General features: G+C 39.8%; 1 protein-coding gene across 6 annotated transcripts in view; it reads left to right on the top strand.

Annotated features, from left to right (window-relative positions):
• Positions 1 to 15,388, top strand: part of TDRD5 (tudor domain containing 5) — a 91,940-nt gene extending 76,552 nt beyond the window's left edge. For 3 of the 6 annotated variants that reach the window (XM_003824709.6, XM_057301998.2, XM_055111039.3), the window contains 2 exons: positions 1,338 to 1,548; positions 14,803 to 15,388. In XM_003824709.6, coding sequence (XP_003824757.1) covers positions 1,338 to 1,548; positions 14,803 to 15,050 — 459 coding nt within the window. In that variant the 3' untranslated portion in view covers positions 15,051 to 15,388. The remainder of the gene's footprint in view (positions 1 to 1,337; positions 1,549 to 14,802) is intronic. The other 3 variants (XM_055111037.2, XM_008978372.4, XM_055111038.2) reach the window with 1 other exon arrangement.
• Positions 15,389 to 18,327: the final 2,939 nt, after the last annotated feature.

Genomic DNA, 18,327 nt, shown 5'->3' with positions numbered 1-18,327 from the left:
TCTTTGAAAGTGAGCAGCTATAGATTTTTGCCACAGAAGGAACATTTGCTGATATTAAATGTGTGATTCATATGAGCCAGAAAAACAAGCCTACATCTGTTTGTACAATTATTGTTTCAGTTTGCTCTAGGCAGATCCCAGACGATAAACCACTTAGTTCAGCTTGTTACAGCTTGGTCTGATGGGGTCCTCTTTACTCATGTTAATGCCAGTTGACATCACCAAAGATCAATGCTATTAAATGACCATAGAGTACACTTACTTCAGCAATGACTATATGGTAGGAAATGGGGTCTAATTCATAATGGTTAAAATTTGGCACTCCCTTCATTTAAGCTCAAGTTCAATCTCAGTTTGGAAGTTCATCTTTTTCTCTCAAACCCTGGCCTTTTTGTCCCTTCTGAGGAGCATGCAGCTCTTGCCTCCTTTCATGGCTAGCTGCGCACACACAGTTTCCCTGACTGAGGACTGAGTGCCCCTTAGGGACAGGGATCCTGTCTGACTGGGAGGTGGTGTGGTAGAGCACAGAGAACATAGACTGGCTTAAGTTCAAATCTGCACCCTGCCATTTACTGATGGACGTTGGATAACTTAACCACTCTGTAAAAGCATTATGCTAAGTGAAAGAAGACGTAGTATCACCTACCTAGGACACCTGTTCTGATGTTCAAATGAAGAAACACATGCAGATAACCTAGCACTGTGCCCGACACGGGGTGCTCAGTGAACATCACTTCTCTCGTGCCCTGCCCCTCTTTTCCAGCCTGTGTATGTTAGCACTCAGTGCCCTGTTTGCTTATGGGATGTGTTCCATAAATGTTTCTTGAATTGAATTTATGTTCATTAGGATAGAGAAGGACTTGCTTTTTCTAGAGAGTATCTAGGTTCTTTTTTGTGTGTGTGTGTGATGGAGTCTCACTCTGTCGCCCAGGCTGGAGTGCGGTGGTGCAACCTCGGCTCACTGCAACCTGCGCCTCCCAGGTTCACGCCATTCTCCTGCCTCAGCTTCCTGAGTAGCTGGGACTACAGGCGCCTGCCACCACGCCCAGCTAATTTTTTTTGTGTTTTTAGTAGAGACGGGGTTTCACCATGTTGGCCAGGATGGTCTCGATCTCCTGACCTCGTGATCCGCCCGCCTCGGCCTCCCAAAGTGCTAGGATTACAGGCGTGAGTCACCGCGCCCGGCTGAGAGTATCTAGGTTCTTGAAAGTGAGTAGTTTTATTTATTTATTATAATATGGAAATATTTGTATTTTGCTTATAAGTAAGGAAATAGGGCTTAATTATTCTTATACTAACACTTTTCATGTTTTTGCCCCATTTTTCCCATTCTGCAGCAACTAGACATAAATGGTTCTTCAGATTCTTCCACACTGCCCAAATTGGAAGAATTCTGTACCTCTCTTACCCAGTCAGAGCAGTCAGCAGATGGGAGCCAGTCTGAACCCAACAACAGTCAGACTCAGCCAAAGCAAATTCAGCTTTCCACAGCAGCACCCTGTTCAACAACTGCAGTGGATGATTCCGCAGAAAAGCCCTCTGGTTCTGGTATGTTTGTGTGTACTTGTGCATGCTCACAGTTGACAAACATGATGGTTTGCCATGTTGCTAAAAAAACCTTCATTTATCCCTTGCAAAATATACCTTGAAACATTACTGACCTTAGCATTTGTGTTAAGTCCTTGTTTTATGTTTGGGCTCAATTGTTCCTTTAACTTTGCCACTCTTCTTTTTTTCTGCACTTTTGTTTTCTTGCCGGAGGGGTGGGGCGTCCCATTTATATAGAGTAAAATTTGCTGGTTGTCAAGTGTATAGTTCTTTGAGTTTCGACAAATTGATAGTCTCGCCATCACAGCCATAATCATGATAACATTTCCATCAGCCTGAAAAGTTTCCTTGTGCCCCTTTGCAGTCAGTCCCATTGCCTACTTGCCTCTGGCATGTCACTTTCCCTTTTCTAGAATTTCATATAAATGGAATTATATGTAGTTTTTATGTCTGGCTGGCTTCTTTCACTTACGGTAATATTTTAGAGTTTCGTTTATGTTGTGCCAGTATCAAAAAGTTGCTCCTATTTATTTGCTGAATAGTATTCAGTTACATGGATATACCACAATTTACCTGTTTACCAGTTAATGGACACCTATGTTGTTTCCAGAATTTGACCATTATGAATAAAGCTGCTATGAACATTTGCACATAGCTCTTTCTGTAGACGTATGTTTTTATTTCTATTAAAGGTATACATAAGAGGCTGGGCATGATGGCTCACGCCTGTAATCCCAGCACTTTGGGAGGCTGAGGCGGGTGGATCACGAGGTCAGGAGTTCAAGACCAGCCTGGCCAAGATGATGAAACCCCATCTGTACTAAAAATACAAAAATTAGGCAGACACAGTGTCAGGAGCCTGTAATCCCAGCTACTTGGGGGAGGCTGAGGCAGGAGAATTGCTTGAACCCAGGCGGCAGAGGTTGCAGTGAGCCGAGATCGTGCCACTACACTCCAGCCTGGGTGACAGAGTGAGACTCTGTCTCAAAAAAAAAAAAAATTATATATGTACACACACATAGGAGTCGATTTGCTAGGTCATACAGTAACTGCATGTTTAACTTTTTAGAAACTGCCAAAATGTTTTCTAAAGTGATTGCACCAATTTGCAGTCCCACCAGCAAGGAATAAAAGTTCCAAGCACTCCACATCCTTGCCAGTAGATGTTATTGTCGATCTTTTTAAATTTTGCCAGTCTGTTGGGTATGTAGTGGTATATTATTGTAGTTTTAATTTGCATTTTCCTGTTTACCACGATGTTCACCATCTTTTTTGTGTGCTTATTTGCCATTCATATATCTTCTTTAGCTAAGTGCCTGTTCAAGTATTTATTTACTTTTTAAATTGGGTTATCTTCTTACCTACCTGTAGAAGTTCTTTGTTCTGTATACACATTCTTTGTCAGGTATAAATATTCCTCCAGTCTGTGGCTTGCCTTTTAGTATCTTTGGAAGAGCAAAAGTTTTCAAGTCCAGTTTATTGATTTTTTTCTCTTTACAATTTGAGCTTTGTGTATCTTGTTTAGAAATCTTTAACTCAAATAACTAAGATTTTCTCCTACATTTTCTTATAAAATTTTTGTAGTTTTAAGTCTGAGATCCAATTCAAGTTAATATTTGTATAGGGTATGATGTGAGGATCAATGTTTATTTTGTTTGCATCTGAATGTCCATTTGTTCCAGCACCATTTGTTGAAAAGACTATCTCCAGTAAATTGCCTTGACACCTTTGCCAAAAGTCAATAGGCTGTATTTGTGAGGATCTGTTTCTAAAATTTCCATTTTGTCCTCTTGGTCTATATGTCTGTTTTTGTACTACTATCTTAATTACCATGGCTTTATAATAAGTCTTGAAATCACATAATGTTAGTCCTCCAACTTTCTTTTTCTCAAGTTGTTTTGCTATTATAGGTCCTTTGATTTTCACATAAATTTTAGAATTAGCTTGTCAGTATCTACACAAAGCCTGCTAAGATTTTGATCTGATTTTTTAAATTTAAGTTTGTAGATCAATTTGAGGAGAATTCTCGTCTTAACAATATTAAGTCTATCCACATACTACATTTTTTGTTTTGCAACAAAGTTTTCATTAGAATGTAAGTTGTTCAGTTATACTGTACTTCTTATGTATAATTTTCATAAAATATTTTGTAAAAACCTAGGACAAATTATATGATTTTTAAAATTTAAAAATTTTTTTTACTTCAATAGGTTTTTGGGGAACAGGTGCTGTTTGGTTACTTGAAAGTTCTTTAGTGATGATTTCTGAGATTTCGGTGCACTCATCACCTGAGTGTATACACTGTACCCAATGTGTAGTTTTTTATCCCTCGAAACCCCCCACCCTTTCTCTTGAGTCCCCAAAGTCCAATGTATCATTTTTATGCCTTTGCGTCCTCATAGCTTAGCTCCCACCTATGACTGAGAACATACGATATTTGGTTTTCCATTCCTGAATTACTTCACTTAGAATAATAGTCTCGAATTCCATCCAGGTTGCTGCATATGCCATTATTTCGTTCCTTTTTATGGCTGAGAAATATTCCATGGTGTGTGTGTGTGTGTGTGTGTGTGTGTGTGTGTGTGTGTGTGTGTATCACATTTTCTTTATCCACTCATTGATTGATGGGCATTTGAGCTGGTTCCATGTTTTTACCGTTACAAATTGTGCTGCTATAAATGTGTGTGCAAGTATCTTTTTCGTATAATGACTTCTTTTCCTCTAGGTAGATACCTAGTAGTGGGATTGCTGGATCAAATGGTAGATCTTAGCTCTTTAAGGAATCTCCACACTGTTTTCCATAGTGGTTGTAATAGTTTATATTCTCACCAATAGCATAAAAGCATTCCCTTTCCACCGCATGCATGCCAACATCTATTATTTTTTGATTTTTTTGATTATGGGTATTCTTGCAGACGTGAGGTGGTATCACATTGTGGTTTTAATTTGCATTTCCCTGATAATTAGTGATGTTGAGCATTTTTCCATATGCTTGTTGACCATTTGTATATCTTCTTTTGGGAATTGTCTATTCAAGTCCTTAGCCCACTTTTAATGGGATTGTTTCATTTTTTCTTGCTGAGTTCTTTGTAGATTTTTGGATATTAGTCCTTTGTTGGATGTATCAATTGTGAAGATTTTCTCCCATTCTGTGGGTTGTCTTGTTAACTCTGCTGATTATTTCTTTTGCTGTACAGAAGCTTTTTAGTTTAATTAAGTCCCATTTATTTATGTTTGTTTTTGTTGAATTTGCTTCTGGGTTCTTGATCATGAATTATTTGCCTAAGCCAATGTCTAGAAGGGTTTTTCCAATGTTATACTCTAGAATTTTTAAGGTTTCAGGTCTTAGATTTAAGTCTTTGATCCATCTTGAGTTGATTTTTATATAGGGTGAGAGATGAGGATCTAATTTCATTTTTCTACATGTGGCTTGCCAATTATCCTAGCACCATTTGTTGAATAGGGTGTCCTTTCCCCACTTTATGTTTTTGTTTGCTTTGTCAAAAATCAGTTGGCTGTAAGTATTTGGCTTTGTTTTTGGGTTCCCTATTCTGTTCCATTGGTCTATGTGCCTATCTTTATGCCGGTACCATGCTGTTTTGGTAACTATGGCCTTATAGTATAGTTTGAAGTCAGGTAATGTGATGCCTCCAGATTTGTTCTTTTTGCTTAGTCTTGTTTTGGCTATGTGGGCTCTTTTTTGGTTCCATATGAATTTTAAGATTGTTTTTTCTAGTTCTGTGATGAATGATGGTAGTATTTTGATGGGAATTGATCTGAATTTGTGGATTGCTTTTGGCAGTATGATCATTTTCACAATATTGATTCTACCCATCCATGAGCATGAGATGTGTTTCCATTTGTTTGTGTCATCTATGATTTCTTTCAGCAGTGTTTTGTTTTTCTCCATATAGAAGTCTTTCACGTCTTGGTTAGCTATATTCCTAAGTATTCTATTTTTATTGCAGCTATTGTGAAAGGGGTTGAGTTTGTGAACTCAGAAAATCTGAGACAGGTCTCAGTTAATTTAGAAAATTTATTTTGCCAAGGTTGAGGATGTGCCTGTGACAGAGCCTCAAGAAGTCCTGATGACATGTGCCCAAGGTGGTCAGGGCACAGCTTGGTTTCATACATTTAGGGAGACATGAGACATCAATCAATATATGTAAGAAGTGCATTGGTTTGGTCTGGAAGTTGGAACAACTTGAAGCAAAGGCAAGAAGCAGGGAGGGAGCTTCCAGGTCACAGATGGGTGATTCACAAACGGTTACATTCTTTTGAGTTTCTGATTAGCCTTTCCAAAGGAGGCAAATCAGATATGCATCTATCTCAGTGGGCAGAGGAGTGACTTTGAGTAGAATGGGAGGCAGGTTTGCCCTAAGCAGTTTCCAGCTTGAGTTTTCCTTAGTGATTTTGCGGGCGCAAGATATTTTCCTTTCACAAGTTCTTGATTTGATTCTCAGCTTGGTCACTGTTGATGTATAGCAGAGCTACTGATTGTGTACATTAATTTTGTATCCTGAAACTTTGCTGAATTCATTTACCAGTTCTAGGAGCTTTTTGGATGAGTCTTTAGGGTTTTCTAGGTATACAATCATATCAGCAAACAGTGACAGTTTGACTTCCTCTTTACCGATTTGGGAGAATCGCTTCAACTTGGGAGGCGGAGGTTGCAGTGAGCCGAAATTGCACCACTGCACTCCAGCTTGGGCAACAGAGCGAGACTCTGTCTTAAAAAAAAAGAAAAACACACTGAATTAGAAACTGAACAAGACTGGTACACTTCCATTGTTGGCTTAATTTCTTTTTTTTATTATTACTATACTTAAGTTCTGGGATACATGAGCAGAATGTGCAGGTTTGTTACATAGGTATACACGTGCCATGGTGGTTTACTGCACCCATCAACCTGTCATCTACATTAGGTATTTGTCTTAATGCTATCCCTTCCCTTGCCCCCCACCCACTAACAGGCCCCAATGTGTGATGTTCCCCTCTCTGTGCCCATGTTCTTATTGTTTAACTCCCACTTCTTAGTGAGAACATGCGGTGTTTGGCTTTCTGTTCCTGTGTTAGCTGAGAATGATGGTTTCCAGCTTCATCCATGTCCCTGCAAAGAACATGAACTCATTCTTTTTTATGGCTGCATAGTATTCCATGGTGTATATGTGTGTTGGCTTAATTTCTTCCCTTTCTCCTTTTCTTCCTGTCTTTTTTTGGGGGGTGGGGAGATGCAGTTCAATTTCCCTTTTTTTTTTTTCTTTCAGTGTTCCTTTTAGGTTTATTAGGCTGGTCTGGAAAAGCCTGTGGTCTAGGTCTGGTTTGGCTCTGCTATTTAGGCAATACCTAATACCTTCTGAGATTATTGATGGACTTGATGTTGCATGTGTTAGGATGTCTTTCCATTATGGCTGGTGAGAACACAAACTGTTTTGTCCCAACGTAAGATCTAATGATTATTCTGCCTGCTGCTTTCTGGTAGTTTTTCCCTGGCCTTGGTAGTTTGCTGACACACACAGGAGTCAGATGACTACTCATTCCAAGACTCAAGGAGACCTGTCAGCAGATCCTCAGTTTCTTCTCTGTCTCTCTCTGCAGCTGCCTCCTCTCTGGTACTTTATATCCACAAATTTTAGATGACTGGCCTTTCTGAGTTCTGAAGTCTGTTTTCTCAACTCAGTAAGACTACCTGGTTCAGTCTGGATTCCTCCTTCTCATACTACAGCCTGAAAATTCTTTTCGGGCAGTGAGCTAAAGCACATACAGTTTGCCTTCTCTCAGGGGTCACTGTCCTGGGATGCTTGTTCAATGTCTGAAAGCTGTTGTTTCATACATTTTGTCCAGTTTTCCAGTTGTGTAAGGCAAGAGAGTAAATATTCTCGTTGAAAAACACCATGACTGAAAGCAGAAATTTTGCTACTCTCAAATCCTTGGTCACGTGTTCCTGCTTTTCATACCTTTTGATATCCGAGCTCACCTAAGACTTCCTGTAAAATCACATTATTTAATTAAAAATTATTCTTTTTCCTCTCTAATAGACACGATAGTTTTATGATCAGAATTTCACTTTTTAGAATACGCTGTCAAATCCTCCTCGAACATAACTCATCACAAAAGTGTAGAACATATACTACATGTTACTCTGCTAGATGCTAAAAATGCAAAGATGAATAAAATAATGGATTATGCCTCCTTTTTCTCTGAATTTTTTGAAATCTATGTTTTTAAGATCTAGAACAGTGCTATTCAAAATGTGGTCTACATACTGGTGCCAATTTGAAGGGTTTGCAGCAGTGGACTATACTGTAAGGAGTTTGTTCCAGAGTATTCAAGCAGCTACGTTGCTGAACACGTTGCTTAGCTCACCTGAATTTTTTTTTTAAGCAGGACTTTCTTGAAGGAAGCAATGTGTTGGTTTAGATGCCAGAAAAAGGGCCTTCTTTCATTGTAGGCAGGTAATAAGCCGTTTATAGACCAGCTACGAGTACACATCTCAGAGTGCTTAGCATCCCCTTCCTTGGCTATTAGGAAATTTCAAGCATCGCATTTCCAGCCATTTTGTTTAAATTCTTATTTCTTCTGAATTAAAACTAATTACTTCAGCTTTTTTTTTTTATTATACTTTAAGTTTTAGGGTACATGTGCACAGCGTGCAGGTTTGTTACATATGTATACATGTGCCATGTTGTTGTGCTTCACCCATTAACTCGTCATTTACATTAGGTATATCTCCTAATGCTATCCCTCCCCGCTCCCCGCACCCCACAACAGGCCCCGGTGTGTGATGTTCCCCATCCTGTGTCCAAATGTTCTCATTGTTCAATTCCCACCTATGAGTGAGAACATGTGGTGTTTGGTTTTCTATCCTTGCGATAGTTTGCTCAGAATGATGGTTTCCAGCTTCATCCATGTCCCTACAAAGGACATGAACTCATCCTTTTTTATGGCTGCATAGTATTCCATGGTGTATATGTGCCACATTTTCTTAATCCAGTCTATCATTGATGGACATTTGGGTTGGTTCCAAGTCTTTGCTATTGTGAATAGTGCTGCAACAAACATACATGTGCATGTGTCTTTATAGCAGCATGATTTATAATCCTTTGGGTATATACCCAGTGATGGGATGACTGGGTCAAATGGTATTTCTAGTTCTAGATCCTTGAGGAATCGCCACACTGTCTTCCACAATGGTTGAACTAGTTTACAGTCCCACCAGCAGTGAAAAAGTGTTCCTATTTCTCCAAATCCTCTCCAGCAGCTGCTGTTTCCTGACTTTTGAATGATCGCCATTCTAACTGGTATGAGATATTATCTCATTGTGGTTTTGATTTGCATTTCTCTGACGGCCAGTGATGATGAACATTTTTTCATGTGTCTGTTGGCTGCATAGATGTCTTCTTTTGAGAAGTGTCTATTCATATGCTTTGCCCACTTTTTGATGGGGTTGATTTTTTCTTGTAAATTTATTTAAGTTCTTTGTAGACTCTGGATATTAGCCCTTTGTCAGATGGGTAGATTGCAAAAATTTTCTCCCATTCTGTAGGTTGCCTGTTCACTCTAATGGTAGTCTCTTTTGCTGTGCAGAAGCTCTTTAGTTTAGTTAGATCCCATTTGTCAATTTTGGCTTTTGTTGCCGTTGCTTTGGTGTTTTAGACATGAAGTCCTTGCCCATGCCTATGCCCTGAATGGTATTGCCTAGGTTTTCTTCTAGGGTTTTTATGGTTTTAGGTCTAATATTTAAGTCTTTAATCCATCTTGAATTAGTTTTTGTATAAGGTGTAAGGAAGGGATCCAGTTTCAGCTTTCTACATATGGCTAGCCAGTTTTCCCAGCACCATTTATTAAATAGGGAATCCTTTCCCCATTTCTTGTTTGTGTCAGGTTTGTCTAAGATCAGATGGTTATAGATGTGTGGTATTATTTCTGAGGCCTCTGTTCTGTTCCATTGGTCTATATCTCTGTTTTGGTACCAGTACCACGCTGTTTTGGTTATTGTAGCCTTGGTATAGTTTGAAGTCAGGTAGCGTGAAGCCTCCAGCTTTGTTCTTTTGGCTTAGGATTGTCTTGGCAATGTGGGCTCTGTTTTGGTTCCATATGAACTTTAAAGTAGTGTTTTCCAATTCTGTGAAGAAGGTCATTGGTAGTTTGATGGGGATGGCATTGACTCTATAAATTACCTTGGGCAGAATGGCCGTTTTCATGATATTGATTCTTCCTATCCATGAGCATGGATTGTTCTTCCATTTGCTTGTATCTTCTTTTATTTTGTTGAGCAGTGGTTTGTAGTTCTCCTTGAAGAGGTCCTTCACATCCCTTGTAAGTTGGATTCCTAGGTATTTTATTCTCTTTGAAGCAATTGTGAATGGGAATTCACTCATGATTTGGCTCTCTGTTTGTCTGTTATTGGTGTATAGTAATGCTTGTGATTTTTGCACATTGATTTTTGTATCCTGAGACTTTGCTGAAGTTGCTTATCAACTTAAGGAGACTTTGAGCTAAGATGATGGGGTTTTCTAAATATCCAATCTTGTCATCTGCAGACAGGGACAATTTGACTTCCTCTTTTCCTAACTGAATACCCTTTCTTTCTTTCTCCTGCCTGATTGCCCTGGCCAGAACTTCCAATACTATGTTGAATAGGAGTGGTGAGAGAGGGCATCCCTGTCTTGTGGCAGTTTTCAAAGGGAATGCTTCCAGTTTTTGCCCATTCAGTATGATATTGGCTGTGGGTTTATCATAAATAGCTCTTATTATTTTGAGATACATCCCATCAATACTTAATTTATTGAGAGTTTTTAGCATGAAGGGCTGTTGAATTTTGTCAAAGGCCTTTTCTGCATCTATTGAGATAATCACTTGGTTTTTGTCTTTGGTTCTGTGTATATGATGAATTACGTTTATTGATTCGCATATGTTGAACCAGCCTTGCATTCCAGGGATGAAGCCCACTTGATCATGGTGGATAAGCTTTTTGATGTGCTGCTGGATTTGGTTTGCCAGTATTTTATTGAGGATTTTGCATCCATGTTCATCAGGGATATTGGTCTAAAATTCTCTTTTTTTGTTGTGTCTCTGCCAGGCTTTGGTATCAGGATGATGCTGGCTTCATAAAATGAGTTGGGGAGGATTCCCTCTTTTTCTATTGATTGAAATAGTTTCAGAAGGAATGGTACCAGCTCCTCTTTGTACCTCTGGTAGAATTCGGCTGTGAATCTGACTGGTCCTGGACTTTTTTTAGTTGGTAGGCTATTAATTATTGCCTCAGTTTCAGAGCCTGTTATTGGTCTATACAGGGATTCAACTTCTTCCTGGCTTAGTCTTGGGAGGGTGTATGTGTCCAGGAATTTATCCATTTCTTCTAGATTTTCTAGTTTATATGCACAGAGGTATTTATAGTATTCTCTGATGGTAGTTTGTATTTCTGTGGGATCAGTGGTGATAGCCCCTTTATCATTTTTTATTGCATCTATTTCATTCTTCTCTCTTTTCTTCTTTATTAGTCTTGCTAGTGTTCTATCTCCTTTGTTAATCTTTTCAGAAAACCAGCTCCTGGATTCATTGATTTTTTGAAGGGTTTTTTGTGTCTCTATCTCCTTCAGTTCTGCTCTGATCTTAGTTATTTCTTGTCTCCTGCTAGGTTTTGAATGTGTTTGCTCTTGCTTCTCTAGTTCTTTTAATTGTGATGTTAGGGTGTCAATTTTAGATCTTTCCTGGTTTCTCTTGTGGGCATTTAGTGCTATAAATTTCCCTCTACACACTGCTTTAAATGTGTCCCAGAGATTCTGGTATGTTGTGTCTTTGTTCTCATTGGTTTCAAAGAACATCTTTATTTCTGCCTTCATTTTGTTATGTACCCAGTAGTCATTCAGGAGCAAGTTGTTCAGTTTCCATGTAGTTGAGCGGTTTTGAGTGAGTTTCTTAATCCTGAGTTCTAATTTGATTGCACTGTGGTCTGAGGCACAGTTTGTTATAATTTCTGTTCTTTTACCTTTGCTGAGGAGTGCTTTACTTCCAACTGTGTGATCAATTTTGGAATAAGTGTGATGTGGTGCTGAGAAGAACATACATTCTGTTGATTTGGGGTGGAGAGTTCTGTAGATGTCTATTAGGTCTGCTTGTTGCAGAGCTGAGTTCAGTTCCTGGATATCCTTGTTAACTTTCTGTCTCATTGATCTGTCTAATGTTGACAGTGGGGTGTTAAAGTCTCCCATTATTATTGTGTGGGAGTCTAAGTCTCTTTGTAGGTCTCTAAGGACTTGCTTTATGAATCTGGGTGCTCCTGTATTGGGTGCATATATATTTAGGATAGTTAGCTCTTCTTGTTGAATTGATCCCTTTACCATTATGTAATGGCCTTTGTCTTTTTTGATCTTTGTTGGTTTAAAGTCTGTTTTATCAGAGACTAGGATTGCAACCCCTGCTTTTTTTTTTTTTTCCATTTGCTTGGTAGTTCTTCCTCCATCCCTTTATTTTGAGCCTATGTGTGTCTCTGCACATGAGATGGGTCTCCTGAATACAGCACACTGATGAGTCTTTATTCTTTATCCAATTTGCTAGTCTGTGTCTTTTAATTGGAGCATTTAGCCCATTTACATTTAAGTTTAATATTGTTATGTGTGAATTTGATCCTGTCATTATGATGTTAGCTGGTTATTTTGCCCGTTAGTTGATGCAGTTTCTTCCTAGCATTGATGGTCTTTACAATTTGGCACGTTTTTGCAGTGGCTGGTACCAGTTTTTCCTTTCCATGTTTAGTGCTTCCTTCAGGAGCTGTTGTAAAGCAGGCCTGGTGGTGACAAAATCTCTCAGCATTTGCTTGTCTATAAAGGATTTTATTTCTCCTTCATTTATGAAGCTTAGTTTGGCTGGATATGAAATTCTGGGTTGAAAATTCTTTTCTTTAAGAATGTTGAATATTATCCCCCACTCTCTTCTGGTTTGTAGAGTTTGTGCAGAGAGATACGCTGTTAGTCTGATGGCCTTCCCTTTGTGGGTAACCTGACCTTTCTCTCTGGCTGCGCTTAACATTTTTTCCTTAATTTCAACTTTGGTGAATCTGACAATTATGTTTCTTGGAGTTGCTCTTCTCAAGGAGTATCTTTGTGGTGTTCTCTGTGTTTCCTGAATTTGAATGTTGGCCTGCCTTGCTAGGTTGGGGAAGTCCTCCTGGATAATATCCTGCAGAGTGTTTTCCAACTTGGTTCCGTTCTCCCCATCACTTTCAGGTACACCAATCAGACGTAGATTTGGTCTTTTCACATAGTCCTATATTTCTTGGAGGCTTTGTTCATTTCTTTTTACTCTTTTTTCTCTAAACTTCTCTTCTTGCTTCATTTCATTCATTTGATCTTCAGTCACTGATACCCTTTCTTCCAGTTGATCGAATCAGCTACTGAAGCTTGTGCATGCATCACGCAGTTCTCATACCATGGTTTTCAGCTCCATCAAGTCATTTAAGGTCTTCTCTATGATGTTTATTCTAGTTAGCCATTCATCTAATCTTTTTTCAAGGTTTTTAGCTTCTTTGCAATGGGTTTGAACATCCTCCTTTAGCTCAGAGAAGTTTGTTATTACCGATCATCTGAAGCCGTCTTCTCTCAACTCGTCAAAGTCATTCTCCATCCAGCTTTGTTCCATTGCTGGTGAGGAGATGCGTTCCTTTGGAGGAGAAGAGGAGCTCTGATTTTTTAGAATTTTCAGCTTTTCTGCTCTGGTTTCTCCCCATCTTTGTGGTTTTATCTACCTTTGGTCTTTGATGATGGTGATGTACAGATGGGGTTTTGGTGTGGATGTCCTTTCTGTTTGTTAGTTTTCCTTCTAACAGTCAGAACCCTCAGCTGCAGGTCTGTTGGAGTTTGCTGGAGGTCCACTCCAGACCCTGTTTGCCTGGGTATCACCAGCAGAGGCTGCAGAACAGCAAATATTGCAGAACGGCAAATGTTGCTGCCTGATCCTTCCTCTGAAAGCTTCATCTCAGAAGGGCACCTGGCCGTATGAGGTGTCAGTTGGCCCCTACTGGGAGGTGACTCCCAGTTAGGCTATTCAGGGGTCAGGGACCCACTTCAGGAGGCAGTCTGTCCGTTCTCAGATTTCAAACTCCACACTGGGAGAACCACTACTCTCTTCAAAGCTGTCAGCCAGGGACGTTTAAGTCCGCAGAAGTTTCTGCTGCCTTTTGTTCAGCTATGCCCTGCTCCCAGAGGTGGAGTCTACAGAGGCAGGCAGGCCTCCTTGAGCTGTGGTGGGCTCCACCCAATTCGAGCTTCCTGGCTACTTTGGTTACCTACTCAAACCTCAGCAATGGCGGGCGCCCCTCCCCCAGCCTCACTGCCACCTTGCAGTTCAATCTCAGACTGCTGTGCTAGCAGTGAGTGAGGCTCCGTGGGCGTGGGACCCTCCAAGCCAGGCATGGGATAGAAACCTCCTGGTGTGCCATTTGCTACGAGTGTTGGAAAAGTGCAGTATTAGGGTAGGAGTGACCCGATTTTCCAGGTGCCACCTGTCACGGCTTCCCTTGGCTAGGAAAGGGAATTCCCCGACCCCTTGCGCTTCCCCGGTGAGGCGATGCCTCACCCTGCTTCGGCTCATGCTCTGTGGGCTGCCCCCACTGTCCTGCACCCACTGTCCAACAAGCCCCAGTGAGATGAACCCAGCACCTCAGTTGGAAATGCAGAAATCACCCATCTTCTGCGTCGCTCACACTGGGAGCTGTAGACTGGAGCTGTTCCTATTCAGCCATCTTAGAACCTCTCGGCGTTTATTTTATGGCTGATAACTGGTTTGGGGGACTTCTTAGCAACCACAGTCTAGGATGGTTTTATTTTTACCCTGGCACAGACTTGGAATTGGAACAACTCTGGCAATAGAATGCCTGTGGGACACCATTTAGCTTAGTGCTGGAAGGAAATAGAAGCACTTATGGGCTCTTCTCTGGGATTTCCATTATATCCAATTTATTTTTATGACATTCCTAGAAATAAGGCATCCCTTCGTTGTTCATAGGTATATTTTCCCTCTCTCACTTACCTTCATCCTGACAAGATTTATTTTATCTCAATTCATGATTCCCCATTTCCTTTCCATTTGTTGACTGGTTTCTAAGTCTCATCTTCTCTGATTAGCCATTGGTAATTGTCGCTACCTAACAGAAAATGATTGTAACACATATTAGTATAGAACTAGAATGGGGGAGAGAAGGCAGTGAGTATGAGTACCCCTTGAAAAGATGTTTGTGTACTCTTTCTTTTCCAGTGGAAAGCTCACCAGAGATCCTAAAGAATGAAGATTTTTCTAGCAGCCGTGCTATTACATTGTACAAAGACAAGCGTCAAGAATCTGTGGACCAGCTGTCTTTGATTTTGTCTTATGAGTGCCAGATTTCTCAGAAGCTCTACATTCCTCGAAGTACAGCCACTGCTGCCTTAGGTGCTGCCGCACGGTTAGCTACATCCAGGAGCCTCCTACACTGGTACCCCAGTGTGAAAAGGATGGAAGCATGAGGGAGGGAGGGAGGGAGGGAGGAGAAAAACAGAATCCAGCCGCTTAGGCCTTGATGAACTCCCAGGCCAAAATGAGGAGTTATTGAAGCAAAATAGTATCTTGATCATTGATACTTTTGTCTTTCTGTGACTATATGTTAGCTTTATTATGCTAACAGTCTACTTTGATGTGTAAGTAAGTATTGATATTTACTGTTAATCTTGATTTTTCTTGATTTTATTTTATTCTGTGTCATTTTGTTCACCTTTGTTTTTAATGTAGTTTAAAGGAATGTTTTTTTGTGTTTCTGTTTTTCTTGTACATTATCATGACTGATAAATGAAAATTGAAAAACTAATGTTTGTGATCTATATTTGGCAAGACAAAATAGTCTCACATTCCTATCTCCAGAAAAAAAAGATGTCTGACTCTTAAGGCTGCTTTCTAACTTGAAGTCTTCTATATCATAGAGCACCATTATGTCTTTGAAATATTGGGATCAATAAGAAAATCTACACCCTGAAGCTTTGGTCATACGAATACTTTTACATTTCAGAAAAATTAAGCTGTTTGCAGTAAAGGCAATTTCTGAAATGTAGCTGAGTCATCTCTATAATTATCACAGTTCCCAAGAGCCTTAATGTAGCAATCGTTCAACAGTGGCATTGTTTAAGCATTTATATAACATGACGTTCTCTGAGGTCAGATTCTGTGAAATGTGATAATGGTAGTCTGTTGAGCTCATAGTATAGATCATCAAAAAAGACTGAAGGTGAAATTTTAAAATGTGAGTAATGCTAGTTAATTTTTTTTACCAGACTTGACTTATACCCAGATTTTAAAAATATTTTACTCACAGAATTAACCCCCAAAACAGAATCATTTCTTAGAAGTAAAATCTGAGAAAAAACAGAATCATTTCTTAGAAGTAAAATCTGAGAAAGAGATGTAAATAGCATGCTTCATGTAACAAGAAGGTTCTCACCCACATAGCTGCTCTTCTAAGGCCTCCTTTTTTTGGCATTAAATGACAGAGCTGGTCTCCTGGTTCCTCTCTCTTTTTCTACAATAAGGAATTTCTCCTCTTTCCTTCCCAACTACTTAATTAGCAAAATATCCACTAAGGAAGGGAGTAGGAGGGGGGTAAATACAGAAATACATTCAGAGTATTATCATGAGACAAAGGTAAACCAAAAGTCTTTACTGATCATTTTCTGTTTAAAAGCCTTAGAGAAAACATGTTTAAATGTCGTACAATTTAAAAGCTCAGATTCACCTATAATTCCAATATATCTATAAGAATAATATAAGGATACACTAATTGACAAAAAAAGACAAAAGTAATCTGGAAACATCACTGATAGTTAATCCAACTGATGAAAGAGTTTTGGGCTTTTGTGATTTTGTATCAGACATCTTTATTGGAGAAGGCAGGTGGAGAGTTATATGGAGGGTCAGTGGACAGTTAAATATAATGTGATGGTTAAATATTATATATATATATATGATGCTTAATTGGTATGAACCGGTGGAGCAGTTTTTCATATAATTTTAGATAATTAGACAAAATGTGTTTCAAAAGAAGAAAATTCATTGTGAAGTGATGGCACTTTTGATTCTTCCTTTAAAGAAGAAGCCAAATCTGATATTATATTTTACTTTTCCAGGTGAACACTAAACTGGGTTTGGGGCAAGATGACTCTGGTAGAAGCAGTATGTCGTAAGGGTTGATGGAAATACACATTTAGTAAGCCAAACTCTAACCCCCTCTATAATAGCACCCAGATACCAGAAGGAAGTCTGCCAAAGCTGGGTAGCCTTTTTGCAAGTTTGATAGTTGGTTTCATAATCTGATAGGGACTAATTTTACACCTTGCAAACTGGATGGGGATTATGAAATAACTGTGCTAAGGCTGTTTCAGAATCTCATTTGCCTGTGGCTGGATAGAGAATCATTTAGACAAAACTATCTCAAACTTCTTTCAAATGAGTGTCAACACACTTTGAAAGAAGCCTATTTAGTAATTAATGATTAATACCTTATTTCAGTTGGTGTGAAGAAAGAGCCTTTCAGAGGCTTGTAATGTTGACTGCTTGGCTTTGACTAGGATAGCCACCCTGTCAATCTGTTTACTTATTATACTGTCTCCCAAAAAGGTGGGCTTTGTCTAGTAAACTAAACTAAACTGTCAGCAAAGAATCAAAGTAGATACATCATTTGAAAATGAGTAGATTTCTGTATATGGGTAGGAACAGTGATAAGAAAGAAATGTACAAAAGATATGTAGATGCTATGTGTTTTAGAGTTAATTTTATTTTATTGTCAAAAGATGGGCTGACATCTATACTTTGAACAGTTCCCTGCCCCACCCCCAACATTTTTGGTATTCAAGACCTGTTTGCAGTAATGGAGGTCCCCAGTGAATGTTGAATGGGAAATGGGAGCCTGAGGTATGTGAAAGGAAATGAGTGAGAACATAAAGGAAAATCCTGGTGCTAAACTCCTTAGGGATGGAAGAGGGACTGGCTTTACTAAAAGCGACTCTGGTTTTACCTCCAGTGGCTTGTAGCCAATACTACCCATCTCCCATCCAAAAATACCCCAAAAGCCTGGGGTGGGGAGTGGCTCATGCCTGTAATCCTAGTACTTTGGGAGGCTTAGGTGGGTGGATCGCTTAAGGCCAGGAGTTCGAGACCAGCCTGGCCAACATGGTGAAACCCTGTCTCTACTAAAAATACAAAAATTAGCTGGACTTGGTGGCATGTACCTGTTAGTCCCAACTACTTAGGAGGCTGAGGCATGAGAATCATTTGAACCCAGGAGGCTGAGGTTGCAGTGAGCCGAGATCGCACCACTGCATTCCAGCCTAGGCAACACAGCAAAACTCCGTCTCAAAAAAAAAAAAAAAAAACAACCCATGAGATACCAAAAGAGGAGCCATTCCAGCAGCAAGCAGCCTTTCCCCTCTAAACTTCAGGTTTGAGATGTCAGTTGCCCATTTCAAGGCATGGGGAGTAACTAGAGGCTTCTGCCCACAATCAGCCTATGTCTAACCTAGAGACTTAGAATTACAGAATTTTGATCTAGAAGGGAACTTAACATGAGGAAATTTGAAGTCTAGAAAGATCAACTTGACAGCAGCCGGGGTGGCTGGCAAGATGGCTGAATAGGAGCAGCTCCGGTCTGCAGCTCCCAGCAACATCAACACAGAAGGTGGGTGATTTCTGCATTTCCAACTGAGGTACCAGGATCATCTCATTGAGACTGGTTAGACAGTGGATGCAGCCCACTGAGGG

This window comes from Pan paniscus, chromosome 1, assembly GCF_029289425.2.
Source record: "Pan paniscus chromosome 1, NHGRI_mPanPan1-v2.0_pri, whole genome shotgun sequence".
NCBI lineage: Eukaryota > Metazoa > Chordata > Mammalia > Primates > Hominidae > Pan > Pan paniscus.
This window is presented reverse-complemented; position numbering and strand designations above follow the sequence as displayed.